At 35.1% G+C, this 27,449-nt stretch overlaps 1 protein-coding gene across 2 annotated transcripts in view; it reads left to right on the forward strand.

The window, feature by feature from the left end:
• VPS37A (VPS37A subunit of ESCRT-I) overlaps positions 1 to 22,225 on the forward strand; it is a 49,599-nt gene extending 27,374 nt beyond the window's left edge. For both annotated transcript variants that reach the window (XM_070598292.1, XM_070598291.1), the window contains exons 5-12: positions 8,657 to 8,882; positions 10,371 to 10,441; positions 14,411 to 14,538; positions 14,619 to 14,677; positions 14,755 to 14,823; positions 18,762 to 18,905; positions 19,955 to 20,035; positions 21,643 to 22,225. In XM_070598292.1, the coding sequence (XP_070454393.1) occupies positions 8,657 to 8,882; positions 10,371 to 10,441; positions 14,411 to 14,538; positions 14,619 to 14,677; positions 14,755 to 14,823; positions 18,762 to 18,905; positions 19,955 to 20,035 (778 nt within the window). In that variant the 3' untranslated portion in view covers positions 21,643 to 22,225. The remainder of the gene's footprint in view (positions 1 to 8,656; positions 8,883 to 10,370; positions 10,442 to 14,410; positions 14,539 to 14,618; positions 14,678 to 14,754; positions 14,824 to 18,761; positions 18,906 to 19,954; positions 20,036 to 21,642) is intronic.
• The last annotated feature ends 5,224 nt before the right edge of the window (positions 22,226 to 27,449 follow it).

Genomic DNA, 27,449 nt, shown 5'->3' on the forward strand with positions numbered 1-27,449 from the left:
CTGCAAAATTACTCTACAGAGTGGTTGTACCAATTCCTACTCCCATACGCAGTGTTTATTTTCCCATACCCTTTGCCAACATAGGAAAAAATGGATCTTTGCCACTTTATAAGCAGAAAGTGATATGTTGATATAGTTTTAGTTTTGTTTACCTTACTAACAGTGAAGTTGAGCATCTTTTCCTGTGATTTAGAGATGTTTTTCTTTCCTTTTTGTAACCTGTGTATTCTATCCTATTCTCCATTTTGCTATTGGGTTGCTAGTCTTTTATCAACTTGTAGGAATTCTTTATATACTAGAGAAATTATTCTTATGTCTGTGCTATGAGTTTCAAATAATTTCCCCCAATTTGTTTATTTGTCTTTACTTATAATGGGCTTTGTTGTATAGAGTTTTTTTTTTAATGTCATGGAATTTATTATTTTCTTTTATGACTTCTGAATTTGGGATCACAGAAAGTCCTTTCCCACCCCAAGGTTATAATTTCCCATTGATTTCTTCCAGTTCTTTTAAGATTTTTTTTTAAACATTTAGATCTCTGCTCCATTTGGTTTTTATCCTATTATAAATATGAGGGTCTGGCTCTAATTTAATTTTTCCCAGATGTCCTGACACTATTTAATGATTGATCTTTTTCACTTATTTGAGATTTATCCTAATTCCCATATGTGTTTGGGCTTTTTCTGGATTTTTATATTCAGTTCCATTGATCTACCTATCCTTTCACAGTATTATGCTTTTAAAAAGTATTTTTTAATTATTAAGGTTTTATAATTTGTTTTTGCTATATGGCAGGGCTAATCTCTCTTTACCGTCCTTTTTCAGATACTTTTCCTTCTATTCTTGCTTATTTATTTTTCTATATAAAGTTTAGTATCACTATACATTTCAAAATCTGAGACAAATGTTTTCTTCCAACATAATTCCAACTCGTTAATTTGTGTCATTAAATGAAATACTGTCATGCGTCATTTAATGACAGGGATACATTGAGAAATGCGTCGTTAGGCAAATTCTTCATTGTGCAAACATCACGGGGTATACTTATACAAACCTAGATGGTGTAGCCTACCACACACCTAGGCTACATGGTACTAATCTTCCGGAACCGCTGTCATATACGTAGTTCGTCTTTGATGGAAACATCATTATGTGGTGCGTGACTGTGATAGCACTCCCATTAAAAAATTGTTTAAGCTTTATTTATTTTGAAACATGTTTCAATACTTTGAAATCTGTTTTTTCCACCACCACCAAGTAATTTTCAGGGGACATCACTGGGTTTCCTACAGATTTAACTCAATTCTGACTCTCTCTGTCTAGAGATAGTTTCAAATCCCACAGGTTAAGGGCTCAGTCTCACAAGACTGCCCCACTTCAGACACCAATCGAAAATCCACAGTATGTTACCTCTGCTTCTGACCAACTGGCTATAAATTACAGGTTAACCGTGACCCTTCCTCAGATTCGATTAATTTGTTAGGGTGGTTCACAGAACTCAGAGAAACGTTTACTTATGTTTACTGGTTTATTATAAAGGATACTTTAAAGGATACAGAGAAGAATAGCCAGATGAAGAGGTACAGAGGGCAAGGTCTGGAAGGGTCCCCAGTGCAGGAGCTTCTGTCCTCATGGACTGTGGGGCACCACCTTCCTGCCATATGGATGCAGTCACCAAGAAGGAAGCTTGTCAGATCTCATTGTGGAAGAGTTTTAATAGAGCTTAATCTGCAGCCCCCTCTTCCCTGAGGTTGGTGGGTGCAGCTGAAAGTTCCAACCTTCTGTCATGTGGTCTTTCTGATGACCAGCCCCATCCTGAGACTACATAAGGACCCAGCCTAAGTCATGGCATTAGCATAAACTCTGGTGCTGGGAATAACAAAAGATTCCTATCACTTAGCAAATTACCAAGGTTTTAGGAACTCTATGCCAGGAACTTGGTCAAAGACCAAATATATTTCTTATTATACCACAAATACAAAGTGAAATATTTAATATTTCATTTTAAGAAAACATGAGTTCTTTTATCCTTTACACAGTGACTAAGTCAAATATTGGTATTTAGATTCTTATCTTCAATTATCTTATCTTCAATTCTTATCTGCATTTAGGCCTTAATTACCTAATTATTTAAAAATTTAATTCTCTCTGAATTTCTCTAAGAGAAAAAAAGACTTTAAATGTAAAATATTTATCTTTTTTAGGTATAATTGACATACCATAATAGTTTCAGGTGTACAACATAATGATTCAATATTTGTATATGTTGCAAAATGATCACCACAATAAGTCTAGTTAACATCAGTCACCATACATAGTTGCAAACGTTTTTTTCTTATGATGAGGTTGTGTAAAATCTCCTCTCAGCAGCTTTCAAGTATGCAGTACAGTATTACTAACTGTAGTCACCATGTTGTACTTTACATCCCCATGACTTATTCATTTTATAACTAGAAGTTTATACCTTTTGACCACCTGCACCCATTTCCCCCACCCCCAGCCCTCCACCTCTGGCAACCACCAGTCTGTTCTCTGTATCTGTGAGCTTGTTGGTTTTCTTTTTAGATTCTACTTTTAAGTGAGAGCATTCGTCTTTCTCTGTCTGATTTATTTCACTTAGCATAATGCCCTAGGTACATTCATGTTCTCAAAAATGGCAGGATTTCTTCATTTTTTATGGCTGAATGATATTCCATTGTATATATACACTACGTTTTGTAAACTTGTCCATCAGTGGACACTTAGGTTGTTTTCATATCTTGGTTATTAAATGCTGCTATGAACATGGGGGTACACTTGTTTTAAGTTTTTAAGTTACTGTTTTCATTTTCCTTGGATAAATACCCAGCAGTGGAATTGCTGGATCATATAGTAGTTCTATTTTTAATTTTTTGAGGAACCTCCATGCTGTATTCCATAGTAGCTGCACCAATTTACATTCCCACCAATGATGTACAAGGGTTCCCTTTTCCCACATCCTCACCAGCATTTCTTATCTTTTGTGTTTTTGATGCTAGACCTTCTAACAGATATGAGGTGATATCTCATTGTGGTTTTGATTTGCATTTCCCTGATGATTAGTGATGCTGACAATCAGTCTTTTCATGTACCTGTTGGCCATCTGTATGTTTTTTGGAAAAATGTCTAGTCAGATCTTGTGTCCTGTTTTTGTTTTTTGAGGATGATTAGCCCTGAGCTATCATCTGCTGCCAATCCTCCTCTTTTTGCCGAGGAAAACTGGCCCTGAGCTAACATCCATGCCCATCTTCCTCTACTTTTTATGTGGGACGCCTGCCACTGCATGGCTTGCCAAGCAGTGCCATGTGCGCACCCTGGATCCAAACCAGCAAACCCCAGGCCGCCAAAGTGGAATGTGTGAATTTAACCGCTGCCCTACCAGCTGGCCCCTCTTGTGTCCATTTTTTAATTGGATTGTTTTGTTGCTATTGAGTTGTTTGAGTTCTTGATATATTTTGGATGCTCACCCCTTATCAGCTTTATGATTTGCAAATATTTCTCCCATTTAATAGGTTGCCTTTTCCTTTTGTTGATGGTTTCCTTTGCTGTGCAGAAGCTTTTTGGTTTGATGTAGTCCCACTTGTTTATTTTTGCTTTTATTGCCTTTGCTTTTGGTGTCAGATGCAAAAATTCGTTACTCAGATCAATGTAAGGAGCTTACTGCCTATGTTTTCTTCTAAGAGTTTTGTGGTTTCAGGTCTTACATTCAAGTCTTTAATCAATTTTGAGTTAATTTTTGTTTGTGGTATAAGACAGTGGTCCAGTTTCATTTTTTTGCATGTGGCTGTCCAGTTTTCCCAGCATCATTTATTGAAGAGACTGTCCTTTCCCCTTTGTATGTTCTCGTCTCTATTGTCATAAATTAATTGACCGTGTATGCGTGGGTTTATTTCTGGGATCTCTGTTGTGTTCCATTTATCTATGTGTCTGTTTTTATGCTGATACCATACTGTTTTGATTACTGTAGCTTTGTAATATAGTTTGAAATCAGGGATTATGATGCCTCCAGCTTTGTTCTTCTTTCCCAAGATTGCTTTGGCTATTCAGGGTCTTTTGTGGTTCCATACATATTTTAGGATTGTTTGTTCTATTTCTTTGAAAAGTGCCATTAGAATTTTGGTAGGGATTGCGTTGAATCTGTAGAATGCTTTGAGTAGTAGTATATTTTAAAAATATTAATTCTTCCAATCCACAAGCACAGAATATCTTTCCATTTATTTGTGTCATCTTCAATTTCTTTTATTAATGTCTTGTGGTTTTCAATATATAGGTTTTTCACGTCCTTGGTTAAATTTCTTCCTAGGTATTTTATTTTTTTGATGCAATTGTAAATGGAAGTGTTTTCTTAATTTCTTTTTCTGATAGTTCATTATTAGTGTATAGAAATGCAACAACTTTTTGCATATTGATTTTGTATCCTGCAACATTACTGAATTTGTTTAGTAGTTCTAAAAGTTTTTTGGTGTAGTCTTTAGAGTTTTCTATATGTAATGTCATGTCATTTGCAAATAGAGACAGTTTTACTTCTTCCTTTCCAATTTGAATGCCTTTTATTTGATTTTCTTGCCTGATTGTTCTGGCTAGGACTTCTAAAACTGTGTTGAATAAAAGTGGTGAGAATGAGCGTCCTTATCTTGTTCCTGATCTGAGAAGAAAAGCTTTAGGCTTTTCACCATTGAGTATGATGTTAGCGCTGGGCTTATCTTATATGCTCTTTATTTGGTTGAAGTACGTTCACTCTTTACCTGGTTTGTTCAGAGTTTTTATCATAAATGGATGTTGAATTTTAGCAAAAGGCTTTTCTGCATCTGTTGAGATGATCATCTGATTTTTATCCTTCATTTTGTTAATGAGATTGATTTGCAGGTATTGAATTGCCCTTGCATCTCCATAATAAATCCCACTGGATCATGGTGTATGATCCTTTTAATGTATTATTGAATTCAGTTTGCTAAAGTTCTGTTGAGAAGTTTCGCAGCTATCTTCATCAGGGATATTGGGCTGTAATTTTCTTGTGTCACCCTTGTCTGATTTTAATATCAGGGTAATGCTTGCTTTGTCAAATGAGTTTGGAAGTATTTCCTCCTCATCTGCTTTTTGGAAGAATTTCAAAAGGATTGGTATTAAATCATCTTTGATTATTTGGTAGAATTCACCAGTAAAGCTGTCTGGTCCTGGACTTTCGTTTGTTGGGAGGTTTTGATTACTGATTCAGTCTCCTTACTACTAATCAGTATACTCATACTTTCTATTTCTTGATTCAATCTGGGTAGGTTTTATGTTTCTAGGAATTTACCCATTGCTTCTAGGTTGTCAAATTTGTTGGCATATAATTGTTCATAGTAGTCTTTTATGATCCTTTATATTTCTGTGGTATCAGTTGTAACATCTCCTTTTTCATTTCTGATATTTTTTTTATTCTAAAGCTCTACAATTTTACTCCCATCCCCCACGTTTTCTGTTTTTGATGTTACATTTTACATCTTTTTGTCTTGTGTATCCTTTAATTAGTTATTGTAGTTATAGCTGTTTGTACAACTTTTGTCTTTGTGCCTTCATACTAGCTTTACAAGTGATTAATCCACAACCTTTATTATATATTTGTCTTTACTAGTGAGATTTGTACTTTCATATGTTTTCTTGTAACTAATTAGCACCTTTTCTTTTCAGCTTAAAGAAGTCTCTTTAACATTTCTTGTAAGGCCAGTTTAGTGATGATCAACTCCTTTAGCTTTTGCTTATCTAGAAAATTCTTTCTCTCTCTTTCAATTCTGAGTGATAATTTTGCCAAATAGAGTATTCTTGGTTGGAATCTGTGTTCTTTCAGCATTTTGAATATTTGTGCCACTTCCTTCTGGCCTGCAAAGTTTTTGCCGAAAAATCTGCTGATAGTCTTATTGGGGGTTCCCTTGTACATTACAAGTTGTTTTTCTCTTGCTGCTTTTAAGATTCTTTCCTTGTCTTTAACTTTTGACATTTTAATTGTAATGTTTCTTGGTGTGGTTCTCTTTGGGTTCTTCCTTTTTGGAACTCTCTGGGCTTCCTGGATCTGGATGTCTGTTTCCTTTCCCAGGTTAGGGAAGTTTTTAGCCATTACTTTTTCAATAAGTTTTCTGCCCCTTTCTCTCTCTCTTCTCCTTCTGGGACCCCTATAATGCAAATGTTATTTCACTTGATGTTTTCCTAGAAGTCCCTTAAGCTGTCTTCACTTTTTTAAATTCTTTTTTCTTTTTGCTGCTCTGATTGGGTAAGTTCCACTGCCCTGTCTTCGAGTTCACTGAACCTTTCCTCAGCTTCACCTAGTCTGCTGTTGGACCTCTGTAGTGCATTTTCAGTGCAGTTATTTGTATTCTTCAGGTCTGTGACTACTATTTGGTGCTTTCTTATATTTTCTATTTCTTTGTTGAAGTTCTCAGAGTGTTCATCCATTCTTCTCTCAAGTTCAGTGAGCATCTTTATGACTATAATTTGAACTCTTTGTTGAGTAAATTATTTAATATCTGTTTCATTAAGGCTTTTTTCTTAAGTTTTATCTTGTTCTTTTGTTTCGAACATATTTGTCTGTTTCTTCATTTTGCTTGACTTTATGTTGGTTTCTATGCATTAGATAAAACAGCCACTTCTCTGTCTTGAAGGGTTGGCCTCATGTAGGAGATGAACGTTATCATTCAACCCTGACCTAGCTCTTGATTGTCTCTCCAACTTTTGTGATTGTCCAAGCAGCCTATATTTTTAATATCTCCCAGTAGTTTTGGGTGTGCCAAGGCCTGTCAGTGTCCCACAGGGGAGGATGTCAGTCAGCACCTAGATTCAGGCTAATTGGAATCCAGACCCTTAGGCAGCAACTTTTAAAGTATTCAAGTATATACAGTCCTGTGGGACCTCAGTCGTAAGCCCCACTGGCCATCAGAGCCAAGCCATCTGGAGGTGTCCTCTGTGTGGCACTCTCAAAAATTGGGGCTTTAGATGAGTGTATAAGCACTTTCTGAGAGATACCAGTGAACTCTAGTGAGGCAAAAGGAGAGTGCAAAGATGATGTGTACTGGCCTGTGTTCCCTTACAGACCTCTGTAGGCCTCTAGATGTGGGCTGAACCAGAAGCCTGCGCCTCCAGGACAAGCAAATAGGCCTCTTTCACAGAAAGTTTTGGGGGGTAGTGTTTCAGTCTGCTACCTAGGCCGTGCCCTGGGGTGGTAGCCTGTCCAGAACTGTCTCTCCAATTGTTACTGTCTCATGGGACCCTGGAATAGAAGCCCTCCTTCCCTCCAGAGCCACATGATCCAGGGACATCCCCTGGGCAGCAGCTGCAAACCCAGAGCACCAAACAAAAACTGGGACACTAGATGCACATAGAAGCTCCCCTCTGGGAGATACTGGTGCTCTGGAGTGTGGCAGAAGGAGAGCTCAAAGATGGCATCCACTGGTTGGGGCAAGGCAGATAGGGAACATAAGGATGAGCCTGCCAGCCTCTGTCCCCAGAGACTTCCTGCAGGCCCCTAGATGTGTATTAAATTACAGGCCTGCCTCTCATGCTGATGCTTTAAGATTAGAAAATGAGCCTCATTCACATAAAGTCTGGGCACCTCTCAATTGGCTACCTCTGCACTGGGCCCTTGGGCGAGTGGGTCTGAGCATGCAAGCCCTTTAAGAGCTGTTTCTCAGTTTGCTATAGCCTTGTGGGTCTTGTGGATATGAGCCTCACTGGTTTTCAAAGGTGGATGTTTTGGGGCATGTGCAAGTCCTAAACGTTCAGGTGCCCAGTGTGGGGTTCACACCCTTCACTCCTCAGGGAAAAGCTCTAGTTTTTGAGTTCCCTCCCAGTTGTAGGTCGCTGCACCAAGGGTGAGGTTTATGGAGAGATTGTGTCCCAGCCTCTCCTACCTGCTTCGGAGTGTTTTTTTTCTCATTTGCCCAATGCGTAGGAGTCGTTCACCTAGTTTTTAGGTTTTTTTCAGAGGAAATTTTTCCATATGTAATTGTAGATTCACTGTGTCCATGAGAGGAGCTGAGTTCAAGATCTTCCTACGTCACTATCTTGAACCAGAATCCAAGTATTTATTATCTTGCAAAAATAAATATTATCTGATTAAATCCTAAGTACATACTGGTATACAGCTTTTTCTAATATGTATACATGTTTTTATATGCATCTCTTTTTAATATTTTAACATTTTTAGCAGCTCATCTGTGCATTTAATTTTACTTTAAAATTTTCTAGAAGAGTAGTCTTGACTTTCAGTCAGATTTTCCCAATATAGTGAAAGCTACTAAGCAGCTTCCACTTGAATAAATTTTATGGATTAAATGTTCTGTGTTCCCTCTATGAAGATACTGACTGATGCTAATGGAGTGCCCAAAACTCAATAATGGCCTGTCTATTCACTTCTACTCTGACCAGTTGAATTGTATGTTTTTCTAAAACATTTTTCTTTTTCATGGAAACCTCATTTCTCTTACAGGGGTTCATAGTTTTTCAATTTACGTAGTATTTAATTCAGTTACATAATTATAATAAGTGTCACCTGCAGTAAAGATCCCATCTATAATGCATAACCATTGTTATTTAGAACAATTTAGGAATAATTTTACAAATTTATCCCTAAAATCTAATCTAATGTTTCTTCTCTCTTTCTCTTTAGCTTATACAGTAACCCAGGTGGGATGCCTCCTTATGCTTCTCAGGGGTTTCCATTTCTTTCTCCATTTCCCCCACAAGAAGCTAACAGAACTATCACTTCTTTATCTGTCGCTGACACTGTTTCCTCTTCAACGACAAGTTATACAACAGCCAAGCCTGCTGCTCCTTCATTTGGTGTCCTTTCAAATCTGCCGTTACCCATTCCCACGACAGACACTTCAGCACTGGTTGGTATCTTCAGTTATCTATATTTTGTACCTTTGAGACATTCATTCAATCAGCAAACATTATATGCCTCCTTGTGCCAGCCAGTAAGTTAGGCACCAAAGATAAAGATTAAATTACATTTTAAACTCAGGTAACAAACTCAGAGAGGTGACCAACAAATAATCAAATAATTGTAAATAAGGAACTTCCAATAGAGTAGAAAAGATAGTCTAGAGTTATGGTGAAGCACAGTTGAGGGAATGGTCAGTGCTCCCAGGGACCAAGGTAGAAATAGACAGGATGCCTTTATAGAAAATGTGATTCTAGTCTTTTTCAGCACTTTATCCTTAGCACTTTATCTGCAAACCGTGCCTGATACCTATAGTAGGTGTTCAGTTAAAATGAGGCAGATAAATGTATGAATTTATCTTGAGGCCAGATTTTGAGAGATGGTAATGAATTTGCCAGGATGACAAGGGGTTCTGTAAAGCATTCTTTAAAGAGCCAACAGCACTGATGAAGCTGTGGAGGCATAAACCACATGGCCTATTTGTGAAGCTGCCTAGACTAGATCTCTGGCTGTCATGTAGGATAGAGGCAAAGGCAGAAGAAGCGATCATGTAGGAGAAGCAGGTATCAGATTGTGGAGGGTCTGCTACAGCATGCTAGGGGGCTTCAGGGGCCTCATTGATTTAAAAAATTCTGTGTTCTTAAATTAAGCTGATAACTGTTGCCATATGGGATGTTACTGAGGGAGAGAGTCATACATTGTGCATAAAACATATAAAAGGATTTAAAAACCATATAAAAGGATTTTTAACCCTTAGTGAATATCACCCATAAAAATACTCAAATAGTGTAAAACCTTATTATATCCAACTTTGCTAATTTTAATGTTTGCAATAGTGTAGAATATAGACCCAGGTGGACTTTTGTTTCCCAAAAACTTTCATCATTGTATTAATGAGTATTATGAACAAACTACAGTTAGTAGTATAAACAAAATTACAAGAGAACTTTTCGAGTGTCCTCAATTTTAAAAACTTATCTATATTTAAACAATGGGCACTCTATTCCTTATCTACCCTACTGTCTCATCACACTTAGGTATGTAACTATTCAGACTTTCACCAACTTTATGCCTAATGCCTTTCACTTGAGACAAATGTATTCATATTATATCAATGAAATCCACAGGTAATTCTCTGCACTTGTCACAGATACACTGAAGAGATTTATTTTATAGCCATACACTTGCCCAAGAAAGACAGCTAACACAGGTGCTCACATCCCCACCAAAAAAAAAAGTAGCCCTATATGTATAAAGCTACACTGAAACAAATAGAATGAAGAAAGAAGGGGAGAGTAAGGACAATGTAAAGTGTGAAGATGAAGATGTCATAATGAAAACAGTTATGGGATGTAGTAAATTAAAAATGACTTTCATAAGTAAATAGGAGCAGTCAAAAAGATAGCTGAAATTTAATACCATTTCAAATTCTCTTTAGATAAGCCAAAATGGTTTTGGTTACAAGATGCCAGATGTCCCTGATGTGTTTCCAGAACTCTCAGAGCTAAGGTAAAAAACTTTGAGAGTAACGTTGGTATTTGTTGCCTATTTTATTTGTAAATATGAACCAGATCATCATTTTCATATCCATATTAAATGAAAAGATTTTTTTAAATCTCCCTATTCCTGTATTGTGGTTGTCTTAGTTGGGAAAGTTTTATAAATCAGTTTTATGTCTTATAGGTTGTATTTATTGAGTGACTAATATGTACCCAGAGATTTTTCTAGATGCTAGGAATGATATGATAGTTACCAGGGATAACAAGGTCCTTTCTCTTTCTTTTGAAAATTATTTCTGAATACATTCTTCCTGGAGATTTCAAAATATATCTTGGTCTGTTTTAGACATTTTCATTGTTCCTTTGTAGGTAGAACTTTGTACATAGAGAAATAGATTAATGTTCTCATAAAGTAATAGCAAGGTGTTTTTATAGAGGCAAATTTTACTCAAATTATGGCAAATAAGTTTGTAATATTCAAGTTTAAGGTACCGTTTTTCATGGAACTCTGCTCCTCTCAGATGCTCCATGATTAGAGTGTTTTGTGGCCACTCAACTTTGGGAAGCCTTCCATCCTTTATACTCCAGTTGAAGGTTTACAGTGTTGATGAGGCTGTTACTAGTAAGACTACTGAATGCAATTAAAATTTTTCTTTTGCAGTTCTTTTTTTCTTTAGCATATATCCCACCAGGGATGTACAGCCAAATACCCATGAGAAATTCTATCATTAAAAAAATGAAGGTTAGCTTTATTTGACCCATGTTTCACAGTCATTTTTAGGAAATAGTGATTTGTTATTTTCTGCTAATAATAGTAAATTAAGGAAGGTTTACCATATACCACATACGTGTTAAGAGTTCATATGCATTGTGATGTTCACAACAATTCCATGAAGTAGTTCTATTATTGTTCCCATGTTATAAAGGATTCTTTTTTTGTTTCTTCCTTCCTTTTTACAAAATTTATTATGAAAATGTCCAAAATATAAAAAGGTGAACCTCTTTGCTTGTCTTGCTTCATATACCCTTCTTCCAGCTTTTTTGGGTAAGTGTGGGTATGGGTCAGGATTATTTTAAGCCAAATCCCGATATTATATCATTTTTACCCACAAGTTCTTCACTAAATTTCTCCACCAGGTAAGGACTTTTCTTTACCATAACCCCAACCTACATCCCTCATCATACTTAACAAAATTAATGATAATTTCTTAATATTATCTCATTTCCTCAATGTCTTAATAACTGAATTTTTTTGTTGATAGTTTATTTGAATGAGGATTCAAAACAAGGTCTACCAATTTCATTTGAATACTGTATGTCTCATGTTTCTTTTTTCTTTTTTTTTTTTTAAGATTGGCACCTGAACTAACATCTGTTGCCTAGTCTTTTTTTTTTCTTTCTCCCCAAAGTCCCCCAGTACATAGTTGTATATTCTAGTTGTCCTTCTAGTTGTGCCATGTGGGACGCCACCTCAGCATGGCTTGATGAGCAGTGCTATGTCCTGGCGCAGGATCGGAACCAGTGAAACCCTAGGCCGCCAAAGTGGAGTATGCGAACTTAACCACTTGGCCACAGGGCCAGCCCCTATCTCATGTTTCTTTTAATCATCAACAATTTCTCCCCACCTTTATTAACATATATATAAGTATATATGTATATACACACACACAAACATATACATAGATACATATATTTACATATACATATAAATACATATATATGATACATATAAATTGTACTCATATTGTTTTTATATATTTATTGAAGAAATTGGTTATTTGTCCTATAGAATTTCCCATATCCTGTTTCTGCTTGATTGTATCCTTCTGGTACCATTGAAGATGTTCCTCTATTTCTGATATTTCCTTCTGTTGGTGGCTAGATCTAGAGTTTTGATTAGATTTAGTATCAACTTTTATAAAATCATTGCATTGTACACCTTAAGCTTACACAATGTTATATGCCAATTATATCTCAATAAAGCAGAAATAAAAAGATTTAGCTTCACTTCTTTTGGTAAGAATACTTACATCATAATTAGACTACACCCTGTTACATCATGTGAGGCAGCAATGATGTCTCGTTGCCCTATTTTTAGGGACATGAAGATTGAAACAGGTTGAAACTCCTGAAATCATTGACTATCCATTACTTCATTAAGAGTTGCAAACATGATTTCCTACTGCCAGAAATAGCCAGAATTCAGTGAAGAAGAATGTTCCTAAATCAACTATTTAGGTAGACTGAAATATGTTTCATACAGGAAAGGCAAGATAAATGCTTGATTTTTTTCTCTCCATCAATTCTCAGAATAATGAGTTGATGCACAAGCAAGCTCCAAAGGTTCTGATAGGCAAGGGGTTTTGTTTTTGTAGTTTTTTGTGTTATGAACTTTAAATTTTTAAAAAAATATGTTTGATGTGTTTTAATGTGTTTAAATCCTTATTCTTTTTTATGCTTAAACAGTCCAATCTTTAGTCGATAGGAAACCCTTCAAGTTGGCGTCTCTATCCTTTCTGGCAAAACAAAAATGCCATGGGCTCATCATGAACATTTCTTTTCCCTGACCTGAAGTCAGCCCTTTCTCTGAAAGGCACATGTTTCTTTTTAAAATAACAATTCCAGGGGCTGGCCCGGTGGCGCAGTTGTTAGGTTTGCATGTTCCGCTTCCCAGCAGCCCGGGGTTTGCCGGCCCGGATCCCGGGTGTGGACATGGCACCGCCTGACACACCATGCTGTGGTAGGCATCCCACATATAAAGTAGAGGAAGATGGGCACAGATGTTAGCACAGGGCCAGGCTTCCTCAGCAAAAAGAGGAGGACTGGCAGTAGTTAGCTCAGGGCCAGTCTTCCTCAAAACAACAACAACAACAATTCCAGTGTTATTGCTGTGATTATTGAATGAAGAAAAAGTTTTGTTTATTTTTGTTTTTTCCACTTCTTTTGTCTTAAGGATATGTCACACTGAGATGATAGCCAAATACTGCTTTTTAAAGTCTCTTCAAATACTACTCTAGATGTTTATATAACTCATTTATTTCCATTTGCTTTGGGTTTTAGAAACTGCTTTTTTCCTTTTTTATTTAATTTTGTTTTTAAATTATATAATGCTTTTATATGGCTCTGTAGTCCAGACTAGAAGCTACGTTCAGAAAGGGTTAGCTTCTGTTCCTGTCCTGCCCAGTTCCCTCTTTTATGCTATGGATATTGATTTTTGTTTTTGTTTTAGCCTTCCATGATTGCTTTTCTTTAAATATTTTATGGACATATGTACACACACACAGAAACATACACATATCTTTTATTGTGACAGCCACACACCTATCAGCTAAGTAGGCACAGAGCTTAAAATGGGGAGATTGTTACGGCTGTTCATGCACCCTAGTCTTCACACTGCTATAGTGATTTGACACTATGTTCAGACTACTTTATGTTCCATTGCAGTTGATGTTTTATTTGCTTTTAAGGTTATAATTTGCCTTCTAATGTGTACATATGAAAATAGAAACAGGCATATCTCGGAGATATTGCAAGTTGGCTTCTAGGCCACCACAATAAAGCGAATATCACAATAGAGTCACGTGAATCTTTTAGTTTCCCAGTGCATATAAAAGTTATGTTACACTAAACTGTAGTCTGTTAAGTGTGCCATAGCATTATGTCTAAAACAATGTATGTACCTTAATTAAAAAATACTTTATTGCTAAAAAATGCTAACCATTATCTGAACCTTCAGTGAGTCATAATCTTTTTGCTGGTGGAGGGTCTAGTAAAAAACACAGTATCTGCGAGTGCAATAAAGCAAACCACAATAAAATGATGTATAAAGCAAACCACAATAAAATGATGTATGCCTGTACTTCAAAAATTATTTAGAACCCTATCAGCTGAATAAAACTGAAAAATTATGAATATTTATCATCATGGAAAAAAACTAGATGATTGATACTCATTAACATATTTTTTGTTTTGTTTCTAGTGTGTCACAACTCACAGATATGAATGAACAGGAGGAGCTGTTACTAGAACAGTTTCTGACTTTGCCTCAACTAAAACAAATTATTACCGACAAGGATGACTTAGTCAAAAGCATTGAGGAGCTAGCAAGTATGTCTTCCCTTACTTCTTAAATTTCTTAAGAAAAATGTGACCTTTATCTAGAAATAAACCAGAAATTTATCTCCTAGGAAAAAATCTCCTTTTGGAGCCCAGTTTGGAAGCAAAAAGGCAAACTGTTTTAGATAAGGTGAGTTAGTTATCATTTTGAAGACATCCATACAATTTTAAAACAGAATAAAACAGCACTTTTATTTTCTTTTTTAGTATGAATTGCTTACACAAATGAAATCTACTTTCGAAAAGAAGATGCAAAGGCAGCATGAACTTAGTGAGGTAAGATTGTTTAGCTCTTTTCCTTACCATAAGAATTTTTCATCTTAATGTGCATGAGCCACATTCCTACCTTCATTATTATCAGAAAGCATTTATTATATTCAGAGTTTATAAGGCATGATACGTTTAAATGCAGATAAACAGCTCTCAATTATGAGGCATTATAAATCATTTGTGCTCATGCAAGAGCATATTTGGTTCCAAAACAGAAAAATATGAAAAGCCCATAAATAACATTTCTGGGAAAGTTATTATAAAGCCAGTTTAACGCTTGTAATAAAATCTAACAACAAAAAGCTTTAACCTAGACACACTTGAAAGCTTATATACAGATCTGTTAAAAATTAGCAAGTTGGAAAATATAATATATAAAAAAATAAAGTCCAATTCACCACAAATAGATTTTATGTTAGAAATCCAGTTATATGAAAAATCAAAAGCATTTTATAAAATTCAACCCATATTTCTGAAAAAATAAATCTTTAAAAATAAAAAGGGAATAGAGGATATAATCTTATATCTCATATCAATAACCAACATCATAATTAACAATATTCTGTTTCATTTAAAATCAGTAATTCTGGAAGGTAAATCCAGTGTAGTAATACATCAAATAGAAATAAAACAACAACAGCAAAAAAATGATGGTAAAGGAGAATATAAATTTATAATGAATTTCAGATAATATCATCCTTTAGAATATAAGAATAATAGCTACCCTTGAGTAATTATTGTGTCTCTTGCATTGCACTAAGCTGTTGACATATATTGCCCATTATTCCCCCCAAACTCTATGAAGTAGGTATTATTACTATTTTCCCATTTTACACATGAAACTGAGGCACAGGGATATTAAATAACTTCCCTGAGGTCATATTAATGGAAAGTACCAGAGTCAGGAGTCAAACATAAGCAGTCCTCCCTCACTCTTAACCAGAAAATCTGAGAGAATCAGCTGAAGTACTCTTACATGTTAGAGTTTAGTAGATGCTAAAGAAGCTTTTCACAGCATTCCTTATACAAATTGTGAGTAAACTAAGTTAGAAATTAATTCTTTGATTTGATAAAGAAATTAGAAACCAACAGCACACATCGCACTTAATGACTAAACATTTCCAAGATCCCATTATTGTTACAAATAAGACAGTGGTGCCCCAGTATCACTGCTGTTTAACATTGTTTGGGAGGTTTTGGCCACTACAACAAGATAAGAAAAAGAAAGGAGGTGTAATGTAAAAGAAAGGTGAACCAGTTCTTGACCAAAAACAAATAAGCAAAAATTCTAGCCAGTTGAGAAAGTTTTCTCCTAGATTCCAGCAACTACCAGTGCAAAATGAACTAGAAAACAAAAATAAATTTACAAGCAAGAAAACTGTAAAATATTTAGAACTGAACCTAATGAAGTGAGTTAGGAAACCTTACTGAATGATATAAAAGAAAACTTGAGTAAATGGAGTAACAGAATATAATATTCATGGACTGAAATATATAGTATTATAAAGATTTCATTCTTCCTAAAATAACTTAAAAATTTAGTATATTTCCAATCAAAATCCCTGAAGTATTTTTTTTTAATTTTAACAGATTTATTCTAAAGTTTATCTGAAAGACTAAATGGATAAAAGTAGTTAGGAAGAGCTTGAACCAAAAGAAATAATGAGGAAGAACTCCCTTTCCCAGCATCAAAATATACTGTAAAATCTCAATATTTAAAACAGTAGAGTAGTTTTGTAGGAAGAAAAAAATTGTTCTATGAAACAGACTCTGCAGTTCACAGACTGATGTATATGAATAATTGGTTAGAAAAATAGAGGATTTAATACATTATATAACTGGCAGTCCACTTAGAAAAAAGTTAGATCCCTATGTGATGCCATACACAGAAAGATACTCTACAGTAAGGATTTAAGTGGAAACCATAAGATTATGAGAGGCAACTATCTCCTAGGATTTTTTTTTAAGATTGTAGTGGGAAAATCCTTTCCAAGCATGATATATGAGGCAGAAGCATAAAAGAAAAAATTGATATATTTAAGCTATATATAAATTTAAAACTTGTATATATTGAAGATCACAATATCAAAAATGAAGTAAAGAAAAGGGAACAAATATTTGTAGCATATATGACAAATATTAATGCCAATGGTCTATAAAGAGTCTTTACAAAAAGGCAAAGGAAAGAACAGGAAACTTAGAAAAGGAGAAATAGGAATGTCCAATAAACATTCTGATATAAGTTATTCTGACCCCTGGACCATTTATAAGAATTGCTTGAAGTGATTCTTGAAACACTTAAAAAATAAACCTTGATTCCTGTGCTCACCTCTAGATGTGCTCACTTAGAATCTCTGGGGATCATGAATCTGCACTCTAAAGTATGGAAGCCACTTCACTAGACTGTTGGTGCCATGAGTGCAGGAACCTGTCCTGTTTTAGCCCCTCATATACCCGATACCTAGGTACTCAATAAATACTTAGTGAATAAGTAAATGGAAACATTTGAAAAGATGCTTAAACTTACAATAATAATAATAAGCAAAATCACATCATCTGTGTGTCAGACTGGTGAAAATAGATAGCCAGTATTGACAAGGGTGATAAGAAAATGGTGCATTCCTGTACATTCCTATGTATGATGTATCACAATGAGATACCACCTCACACCCACCAGGATGGCTATTATTAAAAATACTTTTAATTCCTACATTTAGGTCTTTGATCCATTTTGATCAATATAATTTTTATGCATGAGGTAAGGTAAAGGTCTAACTTCATTCTGCATCAGATATCCAGTTTTCCTAGCACCATTTGTCAAAGACTGTCCTTTCCCCATTGAATGGTTTTGGCATGCTTTTTGAAAACATTCGATCATATATGGAAGAGTATATTTGTGGGCTCGCTATTCCATTGATCTCTATGTCTCCTCTTATTGCCAGTACCACACTGTTTCACTTACTGTATCTTTGTAGTAAGTTTTGAAATCAGGAAGTATGAATCCTCCAATTTTGTTCTTTTTCAAGATTGTTTTGGCTATTTGAGGTCTCTTGAGATTCCATATGAATTTTAGGATGAGTTTTTCTTTTTCTGCAAAAAACAGTGTTGAGATTTTGATAGGGACTGCAGTGACTCTGTAGATCCCTTTGGCAGTATTGTCTTCTTAACAATATTAAATCTTCTGGGGGCTGGCCCCGTGGCCGAGTGGTTGAGTTCACATGCTCTGCTTCAGCGGCCCAGGGTTTCGCTGGTTCAAATCCTGGGCATGGACATGGCACCACTCATCAGGCCACGCTGAGGCAGCGTCCCACGTACCACAACTAGAAGGACCTACAACTAAAATGTATACATCTGTGTACTGGGGGGCTTTGGGGAGAAAAAAGGAAAAAATAAAATCTTAAAAAATATATATTTATATTAAATCTTCTAACCCATGAACACAGGATGTCTTTCTACTTACGTCTTCTTCAGTTTCTTTCAACAATGTTTTGTAGTTTTTAGTGTACAGTCTTTTGCCTCGTTGGTTAAATCTAATCCCATCACTTTTGCCATCTTTTGTTGGTTAGCGAGTTACTAGGTCCTAGCCCACACTCAAGGGGAGGGTGCTTAAACAAGGGCAGGAATACCAGGAGGTCTGGATCATTGGGGATCATCCTAGAGGATGCCTACCACAATGATCTGATTCCCAAATCCCCAAGAGAGGACAATGATTTGCCCAGTTTCTCTCATTTAATAGTTTGCAGCCAGTGGATTGGTTCCTCTTGTGTTGGGTATCCACCGCTATAGCCAGAAGCTGAGGACCTGGTGGTAGCGGATTTCCTCAAAAAGAGGTTATGTAAGGCACATAACGAACTGCTTCTCCCTATCTCTGCTGCTTTTTCTTTCCCTCTAAGGAGTTTTTCTGAGCATCATAAACTAATATGGTACTTGATTTTCTTTTTCAGAGCTGTAGTGCGAGTGCTCTACAGGCAAGGTTGAAAGTAGCTGCACATGAAGCTGAGGAAGAATCTGATAATATTGCTGAAGATTTCTTGGAGGGAAAAACTGAAATAGATGATTTTCTCAGTAGCTTCATGGAAAAGAGAACAGTATGTAATACTCTTTGCTTGAGAACCAGTGACAGCATAATATCAAATTAAGTATATTCGTGAGTCAAAAAACAGTAGCACATCACTGAGCTGGAGTTCTGAGTGCGATGAGAGGAAACTGAAGAGCCTCTTGAGGATGGTAGCAATATCCTGCTATCACTTTAAACCCGCTTGTTGTGAGTACACAAGCAGGTCTAAATCAAATCATAGTTCTGTTTCAGAAATGGCAGTATCTGTATCATTCTGCAGTAAAGCTAGTAAATTAGCTTAATTCTAGTCTTAATAGTTGTAATATACTCCTGAATAACCTGTTTCACAAGTTGTTTAAAAAGAGAATAATCTATGTGGATTTAAAAAAATTTTGTTTTAATATTATTGATAACATTCTGGAACAATTTCTGTTCTGATATTTCTCTTATATTCAAAGAAAAATCGAAAAAGTCTGATTAGCAGTATCCTGTCCTTTGATAGAGTCCTAAATATTTACTAATTTCTCTGAAACATCACATTTAAAAAATAACCTCTTGTTACTAAACTTTTTAAAATATGTGCTATATATGTATGTGCATCCTGTTAAGGAAGGTGGGGTAGATTTTATTATCCCCATTTTACGTGGGAGAAAATTGGAGGTCAAGGATGTTAATGACAATTGTTAAACATTAGTAAGGCATTGATTTCTGGTCCATTGTTCTTTGGTACTATATAACTGTACCTTTAAGCTTTTATTTGATAAGTTTCCTGGTTAACAGTAGTAGGGTTTATTTTCATATTTTTAAAACCCAGATATTTGATATTACCTAATCAGAATTGATATAAAGGATCAGAGTTTGTTTTACATTCTGGAAGTTTACAGGAAAAGTTTCTCTTTCCAACAAAATTAAATGGTTTGGGTTTTGGCTTTTTTTTTTGAGTCTTAAATTCTGAGCTACCTTAAACATTCAAAAGTAATGCCAGCAGGTTAAAATATTCTTAGAATTCTGTCATAATGTAAGAAATAGTAGGCAGATTGTTAGAGAAGTGACTGCTATTTTAAATAATTTATTTTCTAGATTTGCCACTGCAGAAGAGCCAAGGAAGAGAAACTTCAACAGGTGATCACAATGCACAGCCAATTTCATGCTCCACTATAGGTAAATTGTATTCCAGAAGGTTTGTCTCCAGCCGCATGCCTGTTCTTTCATTGAAGTGTTTTACCAGTGCCTGTTTAGCCAGCTTTAAGCATAATAACTGTCATTATAGCTCTTGTGCTAAATGACATAGAATATTTTGTATTACATATTAAGCATAATGTTATATACATAAGCATATAACCAGTAGAAATCTTTTGGATATTTTATCAGTATGATGTTGGTTTAAATGAAATGTGTTTTTCAACATTTGATAGCTACTTATGTACAACTGTAAACTATAATTAGTTCCTTTCTCTCAGCTGGTGTGTGGAGTATACCATATCACTTAGTTGGCATATTCCTCAGTCGTCTCCTTTGTCATTTCTTCCTTTAAAATGAACTTCAAGTCTGTCTCTTTTCCATCCCACACCAGGATTATTCCCATAATTTTCTGGCCAGTCCCCTGACTTAGGGTTTCTTCTTCCTGCACAGTACTGACAGAATGATCTTAAAATACCACCCTGATAAAATTTCTCTGCTCTAGAACTTATAATGAGCCCCTAGCAATGACAGTATCAATGCCAAGTTTCTCTCTCTGGTTTTAAGCCATCTATAATCTGGCATACATCTGAGATCATCCATTTTCCCCTTATGTTCTCTCACAGGCATGTTATTTCTTCTAACACCTTCTCTTTGTTCATGCTCTTACTTGATCTCAGGACATCCTTTCCTCTATCTCTCTTGCTTAGGGAAAGGTTTGGTGGCTACCAGTAGTCCCCACCCCAATGAGTTTAAGGTAAAACATGTGTTATTGGATAATGCAGGGATCCATCATAAAGCCAAATGCAGGAAATATAGCTCAGTCCCCTGAGAGTGAAAACACGACTAGAGGCTGCAGTACCAAAGCAGCTCTTCTTTCTCACCCCCGTTTTGAGCTGCTCGTTTCTCATTTCTGCACCTCTGTTTTGTTCTTTTCTGTCTCTCGTTCTCATGTTCTCTGTTCTTCAGAGAGCCTTTCTTTGCTACACTTGTATATGCTCTCAACATTGCTGCCCACAGGCCTGATCATGTCATGACAGTTCAAGCAGCCAGTGGAGAATGACAGGGGTCTCCCTACAGATCCCTGGGAGACTGGCCCGGTATGGGTGAGGTGCCCTCCCGAGCTCAGCAGTTTGGCCTGGTGTCATGTGGTCCTCTGCCCACACAACTGGGCTAAAGGAGTAGACTTTGAGAAGGGAGCGTGGGAGCTTCCCTAAAAAAGGGAGCAGGCTACAAGAAGAGAAATGCCAGGCCTTTCCCATCTCTGACTCAGACCCATCTGCCCCTTCTCTCAGTCTAGTTGTACTTAAGGTCAGTGCCAACACTGAATTATTTTATAGCTTATTTTACAGATCACACTGTCAGTCCCTGTGGGTAAGGGTTGATTTTTAATAGCAAATGTGCATTTCTCACAGCTTGAGAAAAAGTGGGCACTGAGTAATTGCTTATTTATATGAACATTTCCCTACCTCTTTTCCCTCACAGTCAAGTTACCTTCTTATAGTTAAATCTTAATTGGAAGAGAATATAAAGGGATGAAAATTTATCAAATTAAATCTTAGGTTTTTTGATTTTTCTTTTCTTTCTAGATTTTCCTGAAAACATGAACTGCCAAGAGAGGAATGGGACACAAAACTAAGCACATTTATATTTATGATTTACAAATTGGGATTTCGTCACAGTGGCTGAATTCATAGATATACTATATAGATTGTATACAAATCTGAGAGTGAATTTGTACAGATTAGAATGATTGCTATGATCTTTGCTTTGAGAAATTTTTCTGCACTATTTGCACTAAAAATGTTTATTTATTGTTGATAAATCTTATATTTAAGTTCCACTGCTGTTCCTCTCATTATTGATTAAATACCTATGCATGTAATTTTAGCTAGTTTCAATATTTTATAAAACTACTTTATTTAAATTTGTATTTTTAATTTGAAATTGCCTCATTTATCAAGAATGGTCTGTTTAGATTTTTTTCCTCTCAACCTTTTTTGAAAAATTACTATTTTCAACTGTAGAAAGACTCTTATTTTTTCCCTTTCTTTCTGGATGATAAAACTTTCAAAAACAATTTGTTTTTAAATGGTCAGGAAACACCACACCTGCCAATGTGCCGTCTCAAGAAAGAAACTTTTAATACATACAATAAATCAAAAGAATAAACCAGTCGCTTATATTGTTGTTTTGTTTTTGAAATTAAAGATTCATTTAAGAAGCAATACAGGTAAATAAATACTTTACCTAACAGAAAAAAATTATCTTTCACTTAAACTAGTCCAACATAAACTTTCATGCTAATTTTTTTTATATAAGTATCTGAAGTGTTTGTGGTTGGATAAGGATATGCTCTCTAAATTCCTAAAGTTAAAAACAATCTTTTTGTTAATGAATAGTAAATCTAGACACAAACAAGTCAGTGGATTTTTCTGACCTTTACTGTGAGTTAACTTTTCATTAGAGAAAAGCTATAGTAATAAATAAAATTAATATTTAATTTTTAGGCGGTCTAGTTTTTAATTAATTGAATTTTCTCTGTAACTTGTACTGTGTTCAGCAGTTTGCTTCTGTACCATATTACAGAATAAACACATTTTATAGGTAGCTGTAAAAGCTAATAAAAGAGAAAATCTTGGACTATATATCTGAGGCTTGGTAAGGTAGTATCTAAATTATAAAACATCCCAATGCATATGTTTGTTTAAATTTCATCCCAATATGATTGTCATTCCAAACACCAGCATACAATACAGTTCTGTCTTGTCCTTGTTCTTCTGATCTTCCTATACATGTTTTTGGCAAAAGAGCTTTAGGGGAAAAAAAATTTATTTTCTTGGACTTGAAAAATACTTAATACTTAGTTTATGTTTGTGGACGGGCAAATATTCACATGGACTATAAAGATATAATTTGGATAAAGAAATTAATTTTCATTAATTGCCTGTCTTCCTGGCACTGTGCTGAGGGCATACTGTTGAATCTTAAAGAGGACCAGACGAGGAAGGTGTGATTATTATCCCAGATTTATAGAAGAGATCATTGAGGTAAGTGCTTCAAATTTGTGGCAGTCTTCCCGGTATTCATAAACCTTTCCTTACTGTGCTGGCCAGCAGAGCGTCAATTGTCCCAGCAGTCATGACAGTGGAGGACATCATAGTCCCATCTTTTGCAAATAATCAGGTAGCTTTCTTAGAAACCAGGCAGAGCCCAAAACAAGAGACCAGCAGACTGTAGCCATTTAAAGGACATTAATTCATTTGATCTACTAATTTTATTAAGCACCTATTAAGAACGAGGCATTGTGGAAATACTACACAATGATAACTCAAACACGGTTCAGGTGTTTTGGTGCTTATCTACCTTCCCCTCCACCAAAAAAAATTGTTTTCTTACACAGTAAATCTCTTCTACATAATCACATAAGTAATTCATCTACTGTTTTTTACTCTTTAAACTAAAACTATCCCAGTTAACACAAATTGTTTCTCCTTCCAAAGTTAATTAGATAACCTCCTTACAATCCAGTCATTAAAAAGAGGAGTTTGATCATCATTATCTGCATTTAACAAACATACAGATTAAGATTAGTTCAGATATAGGTTATATAAGTCATCCAGGATGAAAAAAGTCTGCATTTGAATATGTCCATGTGACTTTTGGTTCTATTATTGCAATAGAAATTGTGACTTTCTTGGTAATTTTATAGCTGCATTATTCTTAAAATTGGCCATATTGGAGAAGCAGTGCCAGAGGGGAAAAAAAGTGCCTCCCAAAACAGAGATTCTGATTTACTTGAACATATAATAAAAGACTAGATGGAAATCAGAATGGTAGAGGAAAGCTTGGGACTTATTGGATTATTCAGAGTAGGAGTTTGTCATTGGTGGAAATTTAAAGGTTAATATCTCAGCATAGAAGGTTTTCTAAATAAACAAGATTCATACTAAAGAATTTGTTTCAAAGTTGGAAGATTTTCTAGGAATAAACTAGACAAGGAAATTTATATTGGAATAGAGATTGATCGACAGCTACGTTTGATCATTATTTATATATGATTACATTGAAGGACAGCTCAGATTCATTTTTTGGGGAAGAAAGTAAACTAATTGTGCTTTTAAATAAAACGTATGCTAGGGTTTCCCTTCTCTCCACTTTCCTTCTAAAAAAGTTCCTTTGTTGATTGCTGCAACATGATCAAAATTCTTACCTACTTCATGTCATTAAATTTGCCTGAATATCACTAAATAATAACATTTAGAGCTCCTGAGCTCTAAATATTACTAGTTGGGAAGTAATTTGCCTTGAGTTAGCTTGACATTGGTTTATTCCCTATGCTTTAAACCACCTGCCCTAAATAAAATACTTCCTGATTGATGTTTGATATAAAATGAGAACTTACTGTTACAGATTTTAGTCTTCTTGGATTGGTCGTGCTCTTTCAGGGCCCTGTGAAAGCACCATAAAGTTTTAATAAGCAATAAATGTAACCTGTTATATAAATTTCAGTGTTAGGTTACCTTCTAATAACTAGTCTAAATGAATATATGCATAAATTATAATACGTTGTAAAATGTTTGAGGGGGCTGGAAAAAGAGTTTATATGTCTGATGTGAAAGACATCACATTAAAGAATTAAATTTTAAAATATCAAATATTTATACTATTTGCTTTTCAAAATAAATGTGTAGTTTTGTTTGGTATAGTTACTGTGTCATTCTTTTAAAAATTTTTAATTATTTAGTTATTTTTGTAGATGTACACTGCCAAATGGAAGAAATTAGAGTCGCATCCTCAATATTAGGCAAAGAAGTTTCTCAGTTGATAACTACAAGAATGGCATGAAGTGAGTTATGTTATACAATGCAAAAGCCATTATAACTATATCCTAAGTATTTATCATTAAGAAGATATTCCTTACTACATACAGTATATCGCAGAAAACAAACGTTCCTTGTACTTAAGTGGGAACTGCTCAGTAGAGCATGCTCAAATTTTATATTCTGAAAGAATTGCACACTCTTTATTTACATTAAGAGTACTTTTATAAGTCTCTAACATATTCAAGTTATATTTTCAAATATAATTAACACAGTTACAATTATACTATATTATTTCATTTACATTGTTACACTCCCTCGAAATCTTTCATACTAGAGATTTCAGCAATATAGCTTTCTTGCCCTTTCTTGTTTACCCCAGTTTTATTGAGATATAATTGACATACATCACTCTATAAGTTTGAAGTGTACAGCATAGTAGTTTGACTTAGATATATTGTGAAATGATTACTGCAATAAGTTTAGTTAGCATCCATCATCTCATATAGATAAAATAAACAGAGAAAGCAAAAAAAAGAACATTTTTTTCCTTGTGATGAGAACTGTTAGGATTTACTTCCTTAACAACTTTCATATGTATCATAAAGCAGTGTTAACTATAGTTAGCATGCCGTACAGTACATCCCTAGTACTTATTTATCTTCTAACTGGAAGTTTGTACCTTTTGACCACCTATCCCCAATTCCTCCTTCCCCCACCCCAGTGGCTCTGGTAACCACACATCTGATCTCTTTCTATGAATTAGTTTTGTTTATTTTTTTGGAGATTCTACATATAAGTGAGATCATACAGTATTTGTCCGTCTGTCTGACATATTTCACTTAGCATAATGCCCTCAAAGTCTATCCATGTTGTCACAAATGGCAGGATTTCCTCATTTTTTATGGCTGAATGATATTCCATTGTATATATATATATATGCGAGAGCTGCTTTATCCATTCATCCATTGATGGATCCTTAGGTTGTTTCCATGTCTTGGCTATTGCAAATAATGTTTCTGTGAACATGGGGTTACAGATATCTTTTTGAGTTAATGTTTTCATTTCCTTTGAATGTATTCCCAGAAGAGGAATTGCTGGATCACTGGTAGTTCTATTTTTAATTTTTGAGGATCCTCCATACTGTTTTCCATAGTGGCTGTACCAGTTTACAATCCCACCAACAGTGCAGAGGGGTTCCCTTTTCCCACATCCTTGTCAGTATTTGTTAACTCTTGTCTTTTTGATGATGGCCATCCTAACAGGTGTGAGGTGCTGTCTTGTCCTGGGTTTAATTTCCAATTCCCTAATGACTAGTAAGGTTGAGCCTCTTCATTTACCTGTTGGCCTTTCGTACATCTTTGGAAAAATGTCTCTTCAGGTCTTTTGCCCATTTTTTAATTGGATTGTATTTTTTGCTATTGAGTTGTATAAGTTCTTTATATACTTTGGATGTCAACCCCTTATCAGATATATGGTTTACAGATATCTTCCAATTCTGTAGGTTGTCTTTTCACTTTGTTGATTGTTTCTTTTGCTGTGCAAGAAACTTTTTAGTTTGATTTAGTCCCACTTGTTTACTTTTTATTTTGTTGTTTGTGCTGTAGGTGTCATATCCAAAAAATCATTGCCAAGATCCATGTCAAGGAGTTTATTACCTGTGTTTTTTTCTAGGAGTTTCATGGTTTCAAGTCTTACATTTAATTCTTTCATCCATTTCGAGTTAATTTTTGTGAGTGGTGTAAGATAGAGGTCTAGTTTCATTCTTTTACATGTGAATATTCAGTTTTTCCAGGACCATTTATTGAAAAGACTGTCTTTTCTCCATTGAATATTCGAGGCTCCTTTGTGAAATACTAGTTAACCTTATATGCTTGGGTTTATTTCTGGGCTCTTGATTCTGTTCCATTGATCATTTGTCGTCTTTTATGCCAGTACCATTCTGTTTTGATTACTATAGCTTTATAGTATAGCCTGAAATGAAGATGTGCGATTCCTCCCACTTTCTTGTTCTTTCTCAGGATTGCTTTGGCTATTCAAGATCTTTTGTAGTTCCACATAAATTTTAGGATTGTTTTTTCTACTGTAAAAAATCTCATTGGAATCTTGATGGGGATTGCATTGAATCTATAGATGGCTTTCAGCAGTATGGACATTTTAACTATATTAATGCTTACAATCCATGAACACAGGTTACCTTTCCATTTATTTGTGTTGTCTTTGATTTCTTTCATCAGTGTCTTGCAGTTTTCAAAGTAGACATCTTTCACCTGCTTGGTTTTTAGCTCTAAGTATTTTATTGTTTTTGATGCTATTGTAAATGGGATCATTTTGTTTATTTCTCTTTCAGATAATTCATTATTAGTGTATAGAAATGCTACTGATTTTTGTATGTTAATTTTGTATCCTGCAGCTTTACTGAATTCATTGAGTACAGCTAACAGTTTTTTGGTGGACTTTTTAGGATTTTCTATACATAAAATGTCATCTGAAAATAGAGACAATTTGACTTCTTCCTTTCTGATTCTGATGCCTTTTTCTTTCTTTTTCTTGCCTGATTGCTCTATCAGGGA

This window comes from Equus przewalskii, chromosome 28, assembly GCF_037783145.1.
Source record: "Equus przewalskii isolate Varuska chromosome 28, EquPr2, whole genome shotgun sequence".
Classification (NCBI taxonomy): Eukaryota; Metazoa; Chordata; class Mammalia; order Perissodactyla; family Equidae; genus Equus; species Equus przewalskii.